The 14,188-nt window shown below is 38.8% G+C and overlaps 1 protein-coding gene across 2 annotated transcripts in view; it reads left to right on the top strand.

The window, feature by feature from the left end:
* The first annotated feature begins 7,433 nt into the window (after positions 1 to 7,433).
* Positions 7,434 to 14,188, top strand: part of wt1b (WT1 transcription factor b) — an 8,295-nt gene continuing 1,540 nt past the window's right edge. Inside the window, exons 1-7 of one of the 2 annotated variants that reach the window (XM_032512925.1) lie at positions 7,434 to 8,268; positions 10,231 to 10,353; positions 11,219 to 11,318; positions 12,808 to 12,888; positions 13,400 to 13,505; positions 13,622 to 13,769; positions 14,026 to 14,115. In XM_032512925.1, the coding sequence (XP_032368816.1) occupies positions 7,857 to 8,268; positions 10,231 to 10,353; positions 11,219 to 11,318; positions 12,808 to 12,888; positions 13,400 to 13,505; positions 13,622 to 13,769; positions 14,026 to 14,115 (1,060 nt within the window). In that variant the 5' untranslated portion in view covers positions 7,434 to 7,856. The remainder of the gene's footprint in view (positions 8,269 to 10,230; positions 10,354 to 11,218; positions 11,319 to 12,807; positions 12,889 to 13,399; positions 13,506 to 13,621; positions 13,770 to 14,025; positions 14,116 to 14,188) is intronic. The other variant, XM_032512831.1, reaches the window with a different exon arrangement.

Below are 14,188 nucleotides of genomic sequence, written 5' to 3'. Positions count from 1 at the left end.
TAACTAAAAAATTGAGGAAGGGACGAGCTAAAAACAAACACTTGGTTTTCTTAATAATTTTAAATGCCTAGGTTTTTTAAAATTTTAAGACCCATATTTGTATAGGAGGGGTTTGGTCGAAAAGTTATGTTGTCAAATATCAAATTTTTACTTCATCCTATCTTTTTTGTTTGAAGAAGCAATTCTTCCAAAGCGGGCAAATTCCCGCTCAGCCCCTAAAAGATAAATGATTGTGTGTTAAGAATTAGTTGAGCCCAGGTGTCTGCTTTCTCCCTGTCAGTCAGCCAAGTGGTGAGTATCCATGTAAGCCTGTCTCATGGTCATCATCCAACATGGAGGCCTACCTTCCACACACTAATTGTCTAGTTCCCACAGTTCTGCCTGCCTTCACAATCTCTGAAAAATCCCCTTGCTCAGGCTCATCTATCAGCCAGTGACCTTGTCAGTGTGGATTGCTTGAGTAACTTCCCTGCTTCCCTAGGTGGAGCGAATTGCATGTTAATTACTTATAAGCTATCCCACCCTCCCCACACATGTACACACAAATACCAAAAACAAATAAACAAACAAAGCCAAGGTATTAAACAGAGGGGAGTCCAAAGTTCACAATGGTCCAAGGCATGCAAAATCCCACAGGGCCTTCCGATGGACTTTTGCTGTCCACAACTGCAGAGATATTAAAAATCCCATTGTCATTTTTCTCTATTTTTCCACTTTATATTTTTCACTGCTAAACGAATTACCCTACAGTGGAAATAACTCATCAAATTAATCGAATAAGAGAAATTATTTTCTACGATTTTCATCAATCAATTTATTGTTGAGAAATTGAGCAAAATAAAAATAAATCTCAATTGTGGGGATTTACTGCTTTTCCTTTTCATATATAATAATGAATTAAATAACTTTAGCTGGTTGGACAAAAAGGGCATTTTTCACTAATTTCTGACATCATATAGATTAATTAATTAATGAATCAACAAAATAAATGTCAAATGAATCAATAATGGAAATATTTCTGTAGTTGCATCCCACAATACATCTTCAACATTTTGCATGTTAGAATAAGACTGCATACTCTCCGCTGAGCTTTTATTCAGTCAATTAGAATTATATTGTTCTTCCATCTGCCTTCTAGATGTTACTGACTTGGCTGTCTTTTCATCTGCAGCAAAAACGCATCACCGGAAAAAAAAGTTTGGTAAGTGAACTGCTGCTGTTATCTTGCCATATCACTTAATGACCAACTTCATATCACACCAAAGGCCGCAGCAATCAATCAAAGCGAGTCTGCATTTGTGGTGTTGAGCTATCTAAAGTCGTTAATCCCCCCTATGTGGAATGTGTGTGCTCTGTTTCAACCTAATGGCAGCAGCAGCAGCAAAAAATTAAAAAAAAGCTACAGTCTTCCAGGAATTCTGATGTTCCTGTCTGGAGAGATCGAGTCACTGCGGTGGAACTGGGACTATTAATGATAGAGTGGTCTCTTGTCATCAGAGTGTGTTTATATTACACACACACTCACAGGCTAGGGGAAGCAATACAACTTTAAAAAGCACAGTCAAACAAAGAATCAAATGTGTTTTAATGGGGATACATTGCACAATATTTGGCTTAAAGCTATTCTTATTTAGTTTCTTTAGTGCTGATAAATACAATGGAAAACGACAGAACAGGCATGTCATTTTTCTCACACAAAAGATGTATGTTAATTATTTTTATTTGAATCTACAAATTGATAACTATTATTTTCAGCAAAGAATTTAAATAACAAAACTAAATACACTGTCTTCCAGGGATTGAGAAAGTTGCAGTAGAACGGCATTTCCCTATAGTCACATTCTGTGCTCATTGCGGTAATTTTTACATTTTCCCATCATTATGCACATACCTCAGAGTCATCATGTACACTTTTGCTCATGACAACAGACAGTAACCGCTAGAGATATCTGAAATGTTTTCTGATGACTGCTTACGCCCCAGCCACAGCTGCTAGGGTGTGACTGCATTGAAGAGGCTGTGGTTTACTGTAAAGAACTGATAAAGGCTGGCCTTGATCCTGACACACAGGCACCTGTTGGGTGAGACATAGGTTATTCAGCAAAATTCAACAAGACACTTTTAACATCACTGACATGTATTTCATTAATAAATTACATATAAGTGGTCCGCTATTGAATTTACAGCTAACTCCGAGATAGTAGAATAACTCATAGCCTTGATTTAAATGTTGTAATTTAATCCGCTTTATGCAGGTTTTCAAACGACAAGCTATTGTCATGTACAGTATATATTTGATTCGGAAATGGTCAGCATCTCCTTTATGTTTTATTTTTTTTTAAAGTAAACACTAATAAATATCCAGATATTTAAAAAGAATCTTGAACAATTGTCCTCTCTCAAAATAATTACAGACTTAAAGTTCAATATTTTTGTTATTGTCAACAAACTTTTAAAAAACAACAACTCAACATTAAATCGATCCTACCAAGAAGTATTGTCTCTGTGTGTGCGTGTAGGCAAAACCGGATACATCTTATTCATCTGTGCCACAGAGCTCCATTGTCCAAAAACTATTGAAAAAAAACAATCAATAAGTGACATGTTCCTTCAATATAATAAACATGGATACTGTAGATTGTGTTGAGTCAATTCTATGTTATTATAAATTCACTGCCATTCTTGCGTAGCAGCAGATGTTTAAGGTTAGGCATTGACCTTGGATGGTTTGAGTCGGGATAGCCTACTGGTTAGGGGATAGGAACTGAACACATTAGGTTTCCGGTACCTCGTATGAGCAGTGGGATTCTTAATAACGTCTCACTCCCATATACACCATTCTGGTGCTGTAAAGACTCACTAGTGCATCAAATGTTTCTTGATCCGTTGCTGTAAATAGTCCCTGACAAATACATTGTTTACTTCTATTTGAGTAACATTTGCAAAAAACTACAGTCCACAAATTATTTAGCTTTAAAAAAATAAAGTATATAAAAGTTAAAAGATTAAATTATTATACAGTATAACTAGTTACCTATTCAGAAGGAACCAACTGGCTTGGGGCTGAGTACCACTGAAAAACTGGGAAAGTCAAAAGATACTGAGAGACAAACTAAGACATTGTTTTCATTTGTTGACAATATCAAATATTCAGAATATCGCCCGCCTTTACCTTCAATGACTGTCCTTATGCAGTAGTTTAGTGTGAAGAACTTTAAAAGTGTTTAGATTCCTTGGTTTAAAATGTTTCTTGCATTTAATCCAGGAGCATGCAGCTTTTAATGGATATGAATGCGGGAGAGGGAGGAATCTTGAGGATGGTGATAGAGGGGAAAGGTGATCATCAACAACAAGACGAGAACGGGTGTGTGAAAGATCATTGGACCAGTGTTGTGTCTGACACATGAACCATGAAAATGCCCACTCTCCCACAGATCTTTCTTCTCTGTTTCTTATCTCCAGTCTGATACGCAGCACTTTGAAGAGCAATGACATGGGAGAGAATTAAAAACTGACGATAGTTGTTTTTCCTGTGGGTCATAGGGAAGTGGAACAATGTATATGCTGTTATGAAGCAATTTGACTTTGTCTTCAAGAGAAAATTCATGTACAGTATGTACTGTATAACAATGTATCCAAATGTACTGGATCCTTAATTGTGTAAAGCAATGAGTAATGATGTGCATTCAGATTTTGTTATCTCAAAGAGCAGAAGCCAGCTGTCACAAACGTCCAAATAGTGCTCTTAGAAAGTAGGGAAGACAGAGGAATTATTGTTCTGCCTGACTTTTGTTTTAAACAGTAACCATACACTAGAGGCCACAAGCAGATAGGAGGGAAATGATGAAACATTACCACACAATGCTGTTAGGTTTGTTATCAGTGTGTTTCCATGCCCACAAAGAGAAGTCAAGGACTGGGCCTTTCTTTTATACCACTATCATTACATCAAAATAACACCTGTTGATCTTTGGTAGTCTTCTCCTGCATTATATCTTGGCCATTTTAATACAAATCATTAATGTTTTAAAAATATATCATGTCATTTTAAACCACCATGCTCTTGATTTGAAAATAAGCACCTTAATAAAATGTTTATCTTCAGATGCAGTAGCATGAACATAGAGGTTGTTTTTTTTAAACGGAAAAAAGTAATTTATTTTTCACGTTCTTTGCCAGATCACATATCTGCGTAGTTTATCATACTCTGCTCTTTTCTCTGGCTGAAACAAACCCTTCTCGCATTCCCTCTTACTCATCGTGCTGTAGAAAGTTTTAGTCTTGTTTTATTTCTTGTTAAGGGTCAGAGGCAGTATTGACCATTTCCCTTCCTGCGCACAGTGATGTTGTTTTAAACCCTGAGTAAACCAGAGATTGATCTCAAGAATGGGTGTTTTTCGGGACTGCCATCCGTCATAGGGCTGAAAGGGTTGTTTTCTCCTGGCCCCGTCACCTTTGATGAATCCTCTCTAAAGACTCCACTGGGGAAGGCATGGCCAGCATTTGCCTTGGCTCAGAGGCACTGCCTTTCTTTCACTCTCTACAGATACTTTTAATTGTGCCACAACCTTTTGTTCATGTAGCACATTACTTTAGTTAGTGTTTGTTTGTAGTGGGCGGACCACAGAAGGTTTTTCCAAATTGCTTTGGGAGATATTAATTTTCTTTGCTACTATTTTGAAGTCAGCTACGTGGACATCCTCTGAATGTGTTCCTCAGGGGTATGGGTCTGCCTTTGCACTTGTTTATTTCCCAGAATAGATTAAGTCAGAGAGCACTTTATCTTATTCTTGACTACAAACCACCCAGATTAATCTGTATTTAGCTTGTAGGAGCATTTGTAAGGCTATGACTGTTGTAATCAGATATGCTTGGACCACACGATTGTCATATATTCCTTTTGTTTTTGAAAAAACTGGGAAATATGAGTGTTTTAATGTAGTCCTAAAAGGGTTAAGATGTCATTATTCCTCTTCTTTTAGGTCCATGTTTTACACCACAGAAATGGGGGTTTGTCTTTGACCTATTATCAAGCTGCTGTTGCAGCTGGTCAAGACTAGTGGTTTTGCACCAGCATCCTGATTGTCCCCTATCCGACAAACCATTACACTTAACACTGCTGTATCTGTAGGCTTGCAGCAAGTACGTCTTCAACTTAACTTAAAACCCAACAGGCAGCAAAAGTGGAATTAAGAGGGCATTGAGGGATACGTCAGTGACATTGTGCAATTATTAATGCCACCTCAGCAGATTGTTAGCTGATTTCATCACTCTTACAGTGAAGTTAGACTTCTCTCTCTCTTCTTTTGTACCTTTTTTTTCCTTTCCTTTGCCCATTTCTTGTCTTCCCCCCACCACTTCTTTTAAGTTGAATTAGAGGTCACTGACGTGACTAATATTCCAGATGGTGATGACAGGAACTGGCTAACACTCTTCACCTCACATCATTGTCCCGGGTCTTCTAAAATTGACAGTAGAGTTTCAAATGGATTGGCTAGTTGGAAATGCATCCTTATCCGCCATGCTGTGGTCTAAATGGCAAAGTTGTCCAGTGGGCCATTAGCTCAGGAGTAAAGGAAGTAATTTGAATTGACAGACAGCTTGAGACCTGCTTTTGCTTTTGCTGTTTTTCTGTCATAAAAGGTTTCTTGCTAACTTTCATTGATGTCAAGCAAATTCACCATGATCAACATGGCCAACTGTTCAGTATTTCAAGATCTTCAATATTTGGTTTTTGTCTATCCTTTCATAATCTGTAGTAGTCCGATATGTAATCACTTTTTAAATTCATATTATATTTACTCCCACAGTAATACTTACAGTGAAATCACCTTCCAAAAAGCTGTGGTCAACTATACAGTAACCGACAGGAGGATTCCGGCTCCTCGCACCCCTGCTATACCTGTTGTTACATGGCATGACAAAACACAGCTAGCATACTAAAGGCTCACCTAGCATGTAACATTAATGGTATTGGTCTCCTCTACCTCCGTGTTTTGTTTAACGTGAGAATGAGACCTGAGTTGCCCTGGATGAGTGTATACTTTCCTGTATAAGAAGGGTTGTGTTGTGTTAAACTGACTCACCTAGTTGCTGGCAAGTTGTAGTTTATTTTTATCCCGTTTGTTTTTGGTTGTATGGCTCTGTCTTACCTCATGTAACCTTTTTTGTCTTCACTTCTTCTTTGATTACTTTCTTTCACAATAAGAAAACTGTAATTGACTGCTATGCTACACTGAACGTAGCACATATTTTTAAAAGGCAACTGTCATTGTTTCAAGCTTTCAAGGAAAGGAGGAACCCAACTGCTGATTTGACAAATACAATAATGTTAAAAGATCCACAGCAGCTGTCTTGGATTTATAAGCATATTCCAACTTACTGCATTCCTGTATAATTCCACATTGAGTTAAACTTGAGTTAAGGTCAAAACCCCTATCTCTTAAGCGCGCGCGAGCTCGCGCGCACACACACATACACACACACACAAACTCCCCCTCTCCTTTTCTAATAAATAATTATACTTTTGTGTGATGTGGCTTTGCTCCAAGGCCATGCAATTTATTTGAGTTGCTTTTAGCCAAACAGTACTATTCCCAAAATGGGACAATTCAGAGCATGTTTACTGTATGTTGTACCATTTTTACATTTTGAGTGATAATTAATTAAACTTTGTATTCATAAATTGTAATAAAATCCACTCTTTTTTAAACATGCCATTGCATCCGATATATTTAATAAAAAACTCCCAACTTTGGCTATGTAAATGTGTACACCAGAATTAATGCTTTAGTAAAAAGTAAGATTTTACTTCTGGCCCTGCCTCGTCTATTTTGTTTATATACTTGCCTCATCCATTTGGTAACTTATTTGAAAAATGGATTATATTTCATAAACCAGGTGAGTCACAAGCGTTAGAAATGATGATGAATATCTCTGAGAAAACAGCTCAGTTCAATAGTTTACAGAAAACACATGCTGTTTGTAATTTTAGTTTTTTCTAATCTTTAAGTAAGCTATGAGTATGTGTAATTTCACCGATTTACAGGATTTTTTGGGAGCAAACACACTGAAAATGCAATATAATTTTTTTTACAAATCTCTGAGCCGAAAAACAAATATTTACACTGTCAATATGCGCAACCATGGACGACTTTTACTAACTGATTAATACTCATGGAGCTGATTCACGCTTTAAGTCAGAACAGTCCTTCAGAGAAATAAAAAAAAAACACTTCTCTTCTCCTTGCACACATGTACTGTACAGTAACACAAACATTCAAGATGAGCAACACTTGAACTTGAACAAAGAATAAAGAGCAACACCCGCTTATGCAAATGTGACGTTAGTCAGAATCTACTCAGAAGTGCAGTTTTTGCTGGCCAGGGGCAAGGCAAGGGAGTCTTCTTCTTCTCAGCCTCCCTTGCTCCTCCCCCTGTCCAATGAGTTATGTAGTATTTGAGGCTTTAGAAGAGTTAGGAAAGTCAGACATTATAGAGACAGAGGGACAAGGCACTGTTACCCGCAGATACTCCCACTCCAAACCCATCGCAGATCCCCAGGGAGCTTGAGATTTGGCATCCAGATTTTGGTCATTGTCACTAGTTCATTTATTTTCCTCTATAGTTTATGTCTTCTAGTGGAAAAGATGGTTCCTGTAGTGTGTTGTGACCACTGATGTTTGTTTCCGCAGAAGAGTTTGCTACATGCTTATTGCTTGTTCAGGTCATGTTCAGTTGATTAACTTTCAGGAGACTTTACAGTTTATTACTGTGTGACGTTTTAATCTCCCAGCTGTGTCTTCTACTGGAATACCATCGTTCCTTCTTTGGACTGTCTCAACCTGCTTTCAACAATGCTTACCGAGCCGTGTGGAGCCATGTCGATGGGGTCAGATGTTCGAGATCTGACCCTCTTACCTCCAGCGCCTCCTATGCCATCTTTACCAGGTGCTGGTGGTGGCTGTGGGATGTCTGTTGGTGGTGGTCAGTGGACCCAACTGCTGGACCTCCACCCTGGCTCTCCCTACACCTCCCTTCCCCCCCACCACTCCCTCATCAAGCAGGAACCAGGTTGGGGGACCACTGATCCAATAGAGGACCCTCACTGTGGACTCGGGGCCTTCACAGTACACTTCTCTGGTCAGTTTACAGGCTCAGGTAGAGTTGGGGCCTTCGGAGAGCCAACTGCAGGACAAGCAAGGATGTTTCCCAATGGAACCTACCTGTCCAGCTGCATGGACAGTCCTCCTGCACCCAGAAACCAGGGTAAGCATGCTCATTACCAGTCCCACCTCTGTCTTCTCTCATCAGCTTAATCTTATGTAGAGACAGTGAAAGACGACGAGCACCATTCAATAAAATCCAAGTCTGCGTTTTTCTACATTTCCTGCTGCATGTGTTCATGAGGTATCTCCACGTTAAGGGGTTGTCCACATGTTGTGTCTGAGCAGGATGTTATGTGCTGTACTGGGCCATTCTGTCCCATGTCAAGAATAAGCTTGACAGCTTTCTGGTAATGCTCTGGCAGACATTTAAAACAGTTCCTTTGCATTGGGCTTTTTTGGAGAAATTAATGTTTGTTGATTTTCACAACAATCGTTAAGGCATCAGTATTAACGTATTATTGTGTAGACAGAAGTAGGTTGATCTTTCATAAGGTTTCACTAGGTTTTATTACTGCATTCCTTATTTTTTCCATTTGTCGAGTGCAATGCTTTAGTCATAAACTTTCAAATGATAACTCAAATTCATCCATCCTAAAGTTCAGGTACTTTTAAATATTTTGTAAAGCTAATGCCATACATTAAGCCACACCACTTTGCAGTTTTGAAAGTCATGCACATCACTTTGTCCATCTAATAGGTTTTATGATAAAGCTTGAGCGTGTCTATAAGCAGCAATAATACATACAAGCCATAGGGAAGAAGCTTCCAGGAAATTAAAATTAGCCAAAACAGGAGGATGAATGTACTCATCAGCTGATTGTTAATAAATTACCTTGAAGTTTTGCATTTAAGAGTTTTAGGTTTTTAACTGTTAGATTAAATTACATGGACTTTACAAAAAAAGTTTACTCTTACTGTGTTTTCTTGGAAAAAAGACCCCAGTTGTTGTGAAAAACTAAAAACTTCCTCTGCTCTAAAAATAAATAAATAAATAAGTAAAAACAAAGACAAAAACGTATTGTGTTAAGATCTTTATTTATAGGGATTCTCTAGAAGAATTCCTGAAACACAAATTAATGATAAAGTGGAAACAATTCTGAAATTATGAGCGGTGAATCATGAACTTGATGTACTACTCCAAACAAGCTTGACCTGCACAGAGCCGATTAGAGGTTAAAAATGTAACTGTTATTTATCTGCAATCTTAATCTGGAATAAAACTTAATTTCTGTTTTGTGTCAAGTGTTGACATGTATATGATGTGTCTACCTTGAAGCTTGATGTTGTCTATTGGGTCTTAGTACTCAGAGGTCAGGTTTAACGATGGATGTGTCTGCTGATGTGACTTTCACAGTCAGTATGCAGTGAGGCTTGTTTGCTCAGTGGAATGTCATTTTTGATGAAGTGATACAATACTCCGCGTAGTGCTGTGCAGGCTGCAGGGAAAAGAGTTTGTGAGTCATTTTTCTCAGAAACTTTTCAACATCCCCCTCGGGCCTGTAAAGCAACCTGTCTACACTGGATGTGTATTAAACAAACATTGCACACACATTTGTGTCACCATTTTCACATAGCTATCTCAAATACAACATTCTCCTTTTGTGTATTACACTCACATAATTGCAATAATAGACGCAAAAAATACTTACTGTTACTATTTTTTATAACTGTAATTAAGTTAGAGTACATGCAATTCATTACTTCTCAACCTTCTTTTTCTACTGATATTCTACAGTAGCTCATTCGCCTATTTCCGCTTATGGTGTGTTTGCCAATATTTTTTTTCCACCTGCCATAAATAATGCAACCGCAAGGCCAAAGATAGATGGGGGGGGGGGGGGGGAGAATATGTTACAAGGAAAGATGATTTAGTAGTTTGATGAATGTCTCTCAGTGGTAACCCTGCCAGGGACTTAGAGCTTGTACCAGTGGGGATTCAGATAACTGACCAGATACTGGGGATTTTGCAAGTTTAATTTGCAAGATGTAAATCTAATGACTGGACCAGGCGAATAAGATCATTTTAACTTTCCATTGCTTCTTTTTTGTTTTCTTTCTTTAGGTTATGGAGCAATGGGTTTAGACAGCAACCCCAGTTATGGTCACACTCCGTCTCATCACACCCCTCAGCTCTCCAGCCTGTCCTTCAAACACGAGGACACGCTGTCACCGCCAAACAACATAGGTAACTGCCTGCATCCTGACGACTGATTACTAAATTGACTCGCAGACTGGAAGGCTGTCATGTCACAGCAAGGTTATATAAGTAACCCATAATTTTTCATATCACAAAAGAATCGCTATTATCCATTTCCCCCATCTCTCTTCGTCTCTGTCTGCACACACATGAATATACGCAGGCATACATAAACACAGCCTCCCTCTCGCTCTATAAGCATACGTAGGGTTAATGACTCTGGAAATGATAACTTGAGGAAACAGCTTTATGTGACTCTGCTGGAATGTCAAAAACTGTCTGGGGACCAATATACTACATGAGCCTGAAAAGAACCACTGTTTCTGTTTGACCTGTTCTCTCTGTTTGAAAGGAAGAGCTGTGCCTCTGGGCAGACATGCATGTACAAAAGTGTGCATATGTCTTTATATTCCTTTAAAAGTACCTTTCCGTGTGTTTTTGGGCCATTCAGGTGAAGAGAACATGAAACATACAATCACATACAAACATTTTGGTACAGGTTCATTCATTGGAATGTTTTCAGCTAAGTACTACTAGATATAGTTAGCTTTTGTATGGCCATGGAAACCTGAACTTTGACAACTAGAAACTTTTATTTGACAATTGTCGATGAGTTGATTCCTAGGACATTTATTATTAAAAATTTTAGCAATTTATTATTCATTGAAGTTATTTTTTTTAATTCAAAAACGTGTGTATATTTGCCTTTTTCCTTTTATGATTATTAAATGAGTATCTCTGTGTTTTGGAGTTTAGGTTGGTAAGATCTCCGCTCCTGGAAAAAATCCATCTATAGACAAAACAATTAATCAATTATGAAGAAAATTAGCAACTTTTGCATTTTTATTTTCAGTTGACCAGCAGTACCCGGCTCCCCCCCCCATGTTTGGTTGCCACAATCCTTCAGAATCCTGTCCAAGCAGCCAAGCTCTGCTGCTGAGAAACTACAGCAGGTACAAGTATTTCTGGCTGTATTGTTGCTTTATTTGACTTCTGCTACCTTGAATCCCCTCTCGGTAGCATTCCACTCTTTCCAAACGTTTTCAGACTCCTCACTCATCAATTAATGTCAGATTCTTTCCACCAACACCCCATGCAACTCGCTCACTTGCTGGTTAATTTTTAGATGTGTGAACTCTCTCTGATCCTACGTTAAGCCCTGCGTCTGCCTCTGCACTGTCTGGATCCGGAATCCTAATTTGTTCTGAGGTTAAGTGCTGCCCACTGGTGCTCAGCAGGCCAAAACAAACATTGAGTGATCTACTGCTGATGTGTCTGAGTCCACCCTGAGGAAAAATGAGGGGAAAAGTAAAAGAGACAAGTTCAGTGAAAGTTAAGTAGGGGATGTGAGGTAGTTAAGGTTGGGAATCTGCTCGATTTAACCTCTAAATGTGTTTCCAACCATCATTTTGATGCAAACATCTTAAAGGGTAAATTAGGATGAAATTCCTTGAATGCCGTCCTCCGATGTTGTTGGAGAAAAGGAACATGTGCAACCCAAATACTGGAACAGATGTTGATAAGAGGAAGGAAGACTTCACTGTTGTTAGAACTTATGGCATGAACTGGAAACACTCAAACAAATCCAGAGACATGCACACGCACACAATCTCACATACACACTGTGAATATATGTCTGATATCAGTGAGTCTTTCCACAGTTTGACATAGCTCAGAGCTGATTAGCGAGCCATCGCGATCCTTCCCTCAAGGACTTCTCAAGGAATGCCGTCCAGAATTCCCCTAAAACTGGTTCCCGCCTTTAATGATACTGAGGACAGAGTGATGTCATGCACTGGTCCATGGTGTACTAGGCACGGAGGCACTCACCCCCGCAGAGTGCACAACCACATCTCCAAGTGTGTGATTCTGTCAAATGTGTGTGTGTGTGTGTGTGTGTGTGTGTGTGTGTGTGTGTGTATGTGTGTGTGTGTGTGTGTGTTTGTGTTTGTGCAGTAGTGTGATCTGCCAAGGTAAAGAATGGCTCAGAGCCCATGTTTTTTAATGAGGCCAGTGAGGAGTGTGGTGGGTGGACAGGATGTGTTAATAAGCGAGCAATTTGGAGCTGAATGAAACATCATCATTGTCCATACAAGGGAAGGAAAAAAAGCTGGAAGAATGCACAGTAACATAAATATTGCCAGTGTTATTATTGTTACAGTGTAGTAATTTCAGGATGCCCTAGAAATAACTAATTAATAAAGAAAGAAAAATAAAACAAAACATATACAGTATTTCCCCTTTATCTGTCAATACCTCAGAGCTAGCCTTGTTTCACAACCTTTTGATCTATTAATGTATAGCATATGGTACATTGTATCTATTGTTGCCTTGAAATTTCACAAACCAAATAAAGAGTGAAAATCTAGTTGTTGTTGTTGTTGTTGTTGTTTTTTTTTAAGAATGTAAAATGCTAATGACAGGGCTGTCTGTTCCCCTCAGTGATAACCTGTACCAAATGGCATCTCAGCTGGATTGTGTAACATGGAACCAAATGAACAACCTGGCATCTTCCATGAAGAGGTGATTCTTTCTTTTATTTATATATCATTATTTTTTTAAATAATGCGCTGTATGCATCAGTGTTTGTGGTAGTGAGGAAGAGATAGGGGGGATTCGAAGAGAATGGCTATTGGTATGTTTGTATTCATATGTGTGTGTTTGTTAGTACTCTTGTGCTTCTATTGTATGTTTTAATTAATATTTTGTGCAAAGTGAGGAATGTTGGTTTCTGAGTTCAGTCTTGTTAAGGATAACTATAGTTGTGGTTAAAAAGTTTGTTTGTTGTGGTAAAGAGAAAAACATTTTTGGATAAAAAAATAAAAATAAAAACTCATAGATAAAACTCTGTGGTTTTACCCTTGACTATATTATTTTGGACTGGATGAACCCAATCTGGCATGTACCTATTCTAGTATCAACCGTCCAACCGCCTGTTTGACACATCTATCAAATTATTTGTTTTGCTAAAAGTTTTGCACTCAAACTTCTCAATGTTTTAATTAACGTTTTTAATTTTGTTCCTGCCCAACAGTGGCCATGTACCCAGCTATGACAGTGAACCCACAGCCCCGCCTCCACCCATGCTCCTCAGTGCCCAGTACCACATACACACACATGGTGTCTTCAGAGGACTTCAGGTTAGTCAGGTTAACACACATGCAAGCACAAGACATACACACACAGACACAGATACACCTTAACAGACATACAGTATATAATACTACAATAGCTCTCTGACTTCTCTTTCTTAAAGGATGTTCGCCGTGTAGGTGGTATTGCTCCACCAGTTGTGAGATCTTTAGAGGCCAATGAAAAGCGTCCATTTGTATGTGCTTATCCTGGATGCAGCAAGAGATACTTCAAGCTGTCACATCTGCAGATGCACGGCCGCAAACACACAGGCAAGAGGATTTGATGTCTACCCCTTTTACTGCCCAGACCTCAAACTGCTGTTTTTTTTTTATAAATTACATTGAGCAGGTCATACAGACTGTTAAAGTTAAGTTTGAAAAAAGATAAAATAGGGGTGGTGTATTCTAAGGGAGCACCTCGTAAATGAGTGAAGTGTGTGAAGGGTTTCATGCCCAGGTTTGAATGTGTGTATCTGCGTGAAAAGACGATTGATGAAGCTGCTAGTATGGGTGGTTTATTTTGCAGGAGAGAAGCCTTACCAGTGTGATTTCCCAGACTGCGGCCGCAGATTCTCTCGCTCAGACCAGTTGAAGAGACACCAGCGCAGACACACAGGTAAACCAGCGTCAAGCTACTGCATGAGTTCCCTCCGAGGCTGTCGCTACCATCATTAAATTGGAAGTTTTAC

Source organism: Etheostoma spectabile, chromosome 1 (genome assembly GCF_008692095.1).
Source record: "Etheostoma spectabile isolate EspeVRDwgs_2016 chromosome 1, UIUC_Espe_1.0, whole genome shotgun sequence".
NCBI lineage: Eukaryota > Metazoa > Chordata > Actinopteri > Perciformes > Percidae > Etheostoma > Etheostoma spectabile.
The sequence above is the reverse complement of the archived record's forward strand: the minus strand, read 5'-3'. Positions and strand labels throughout refer to the sequence as shown.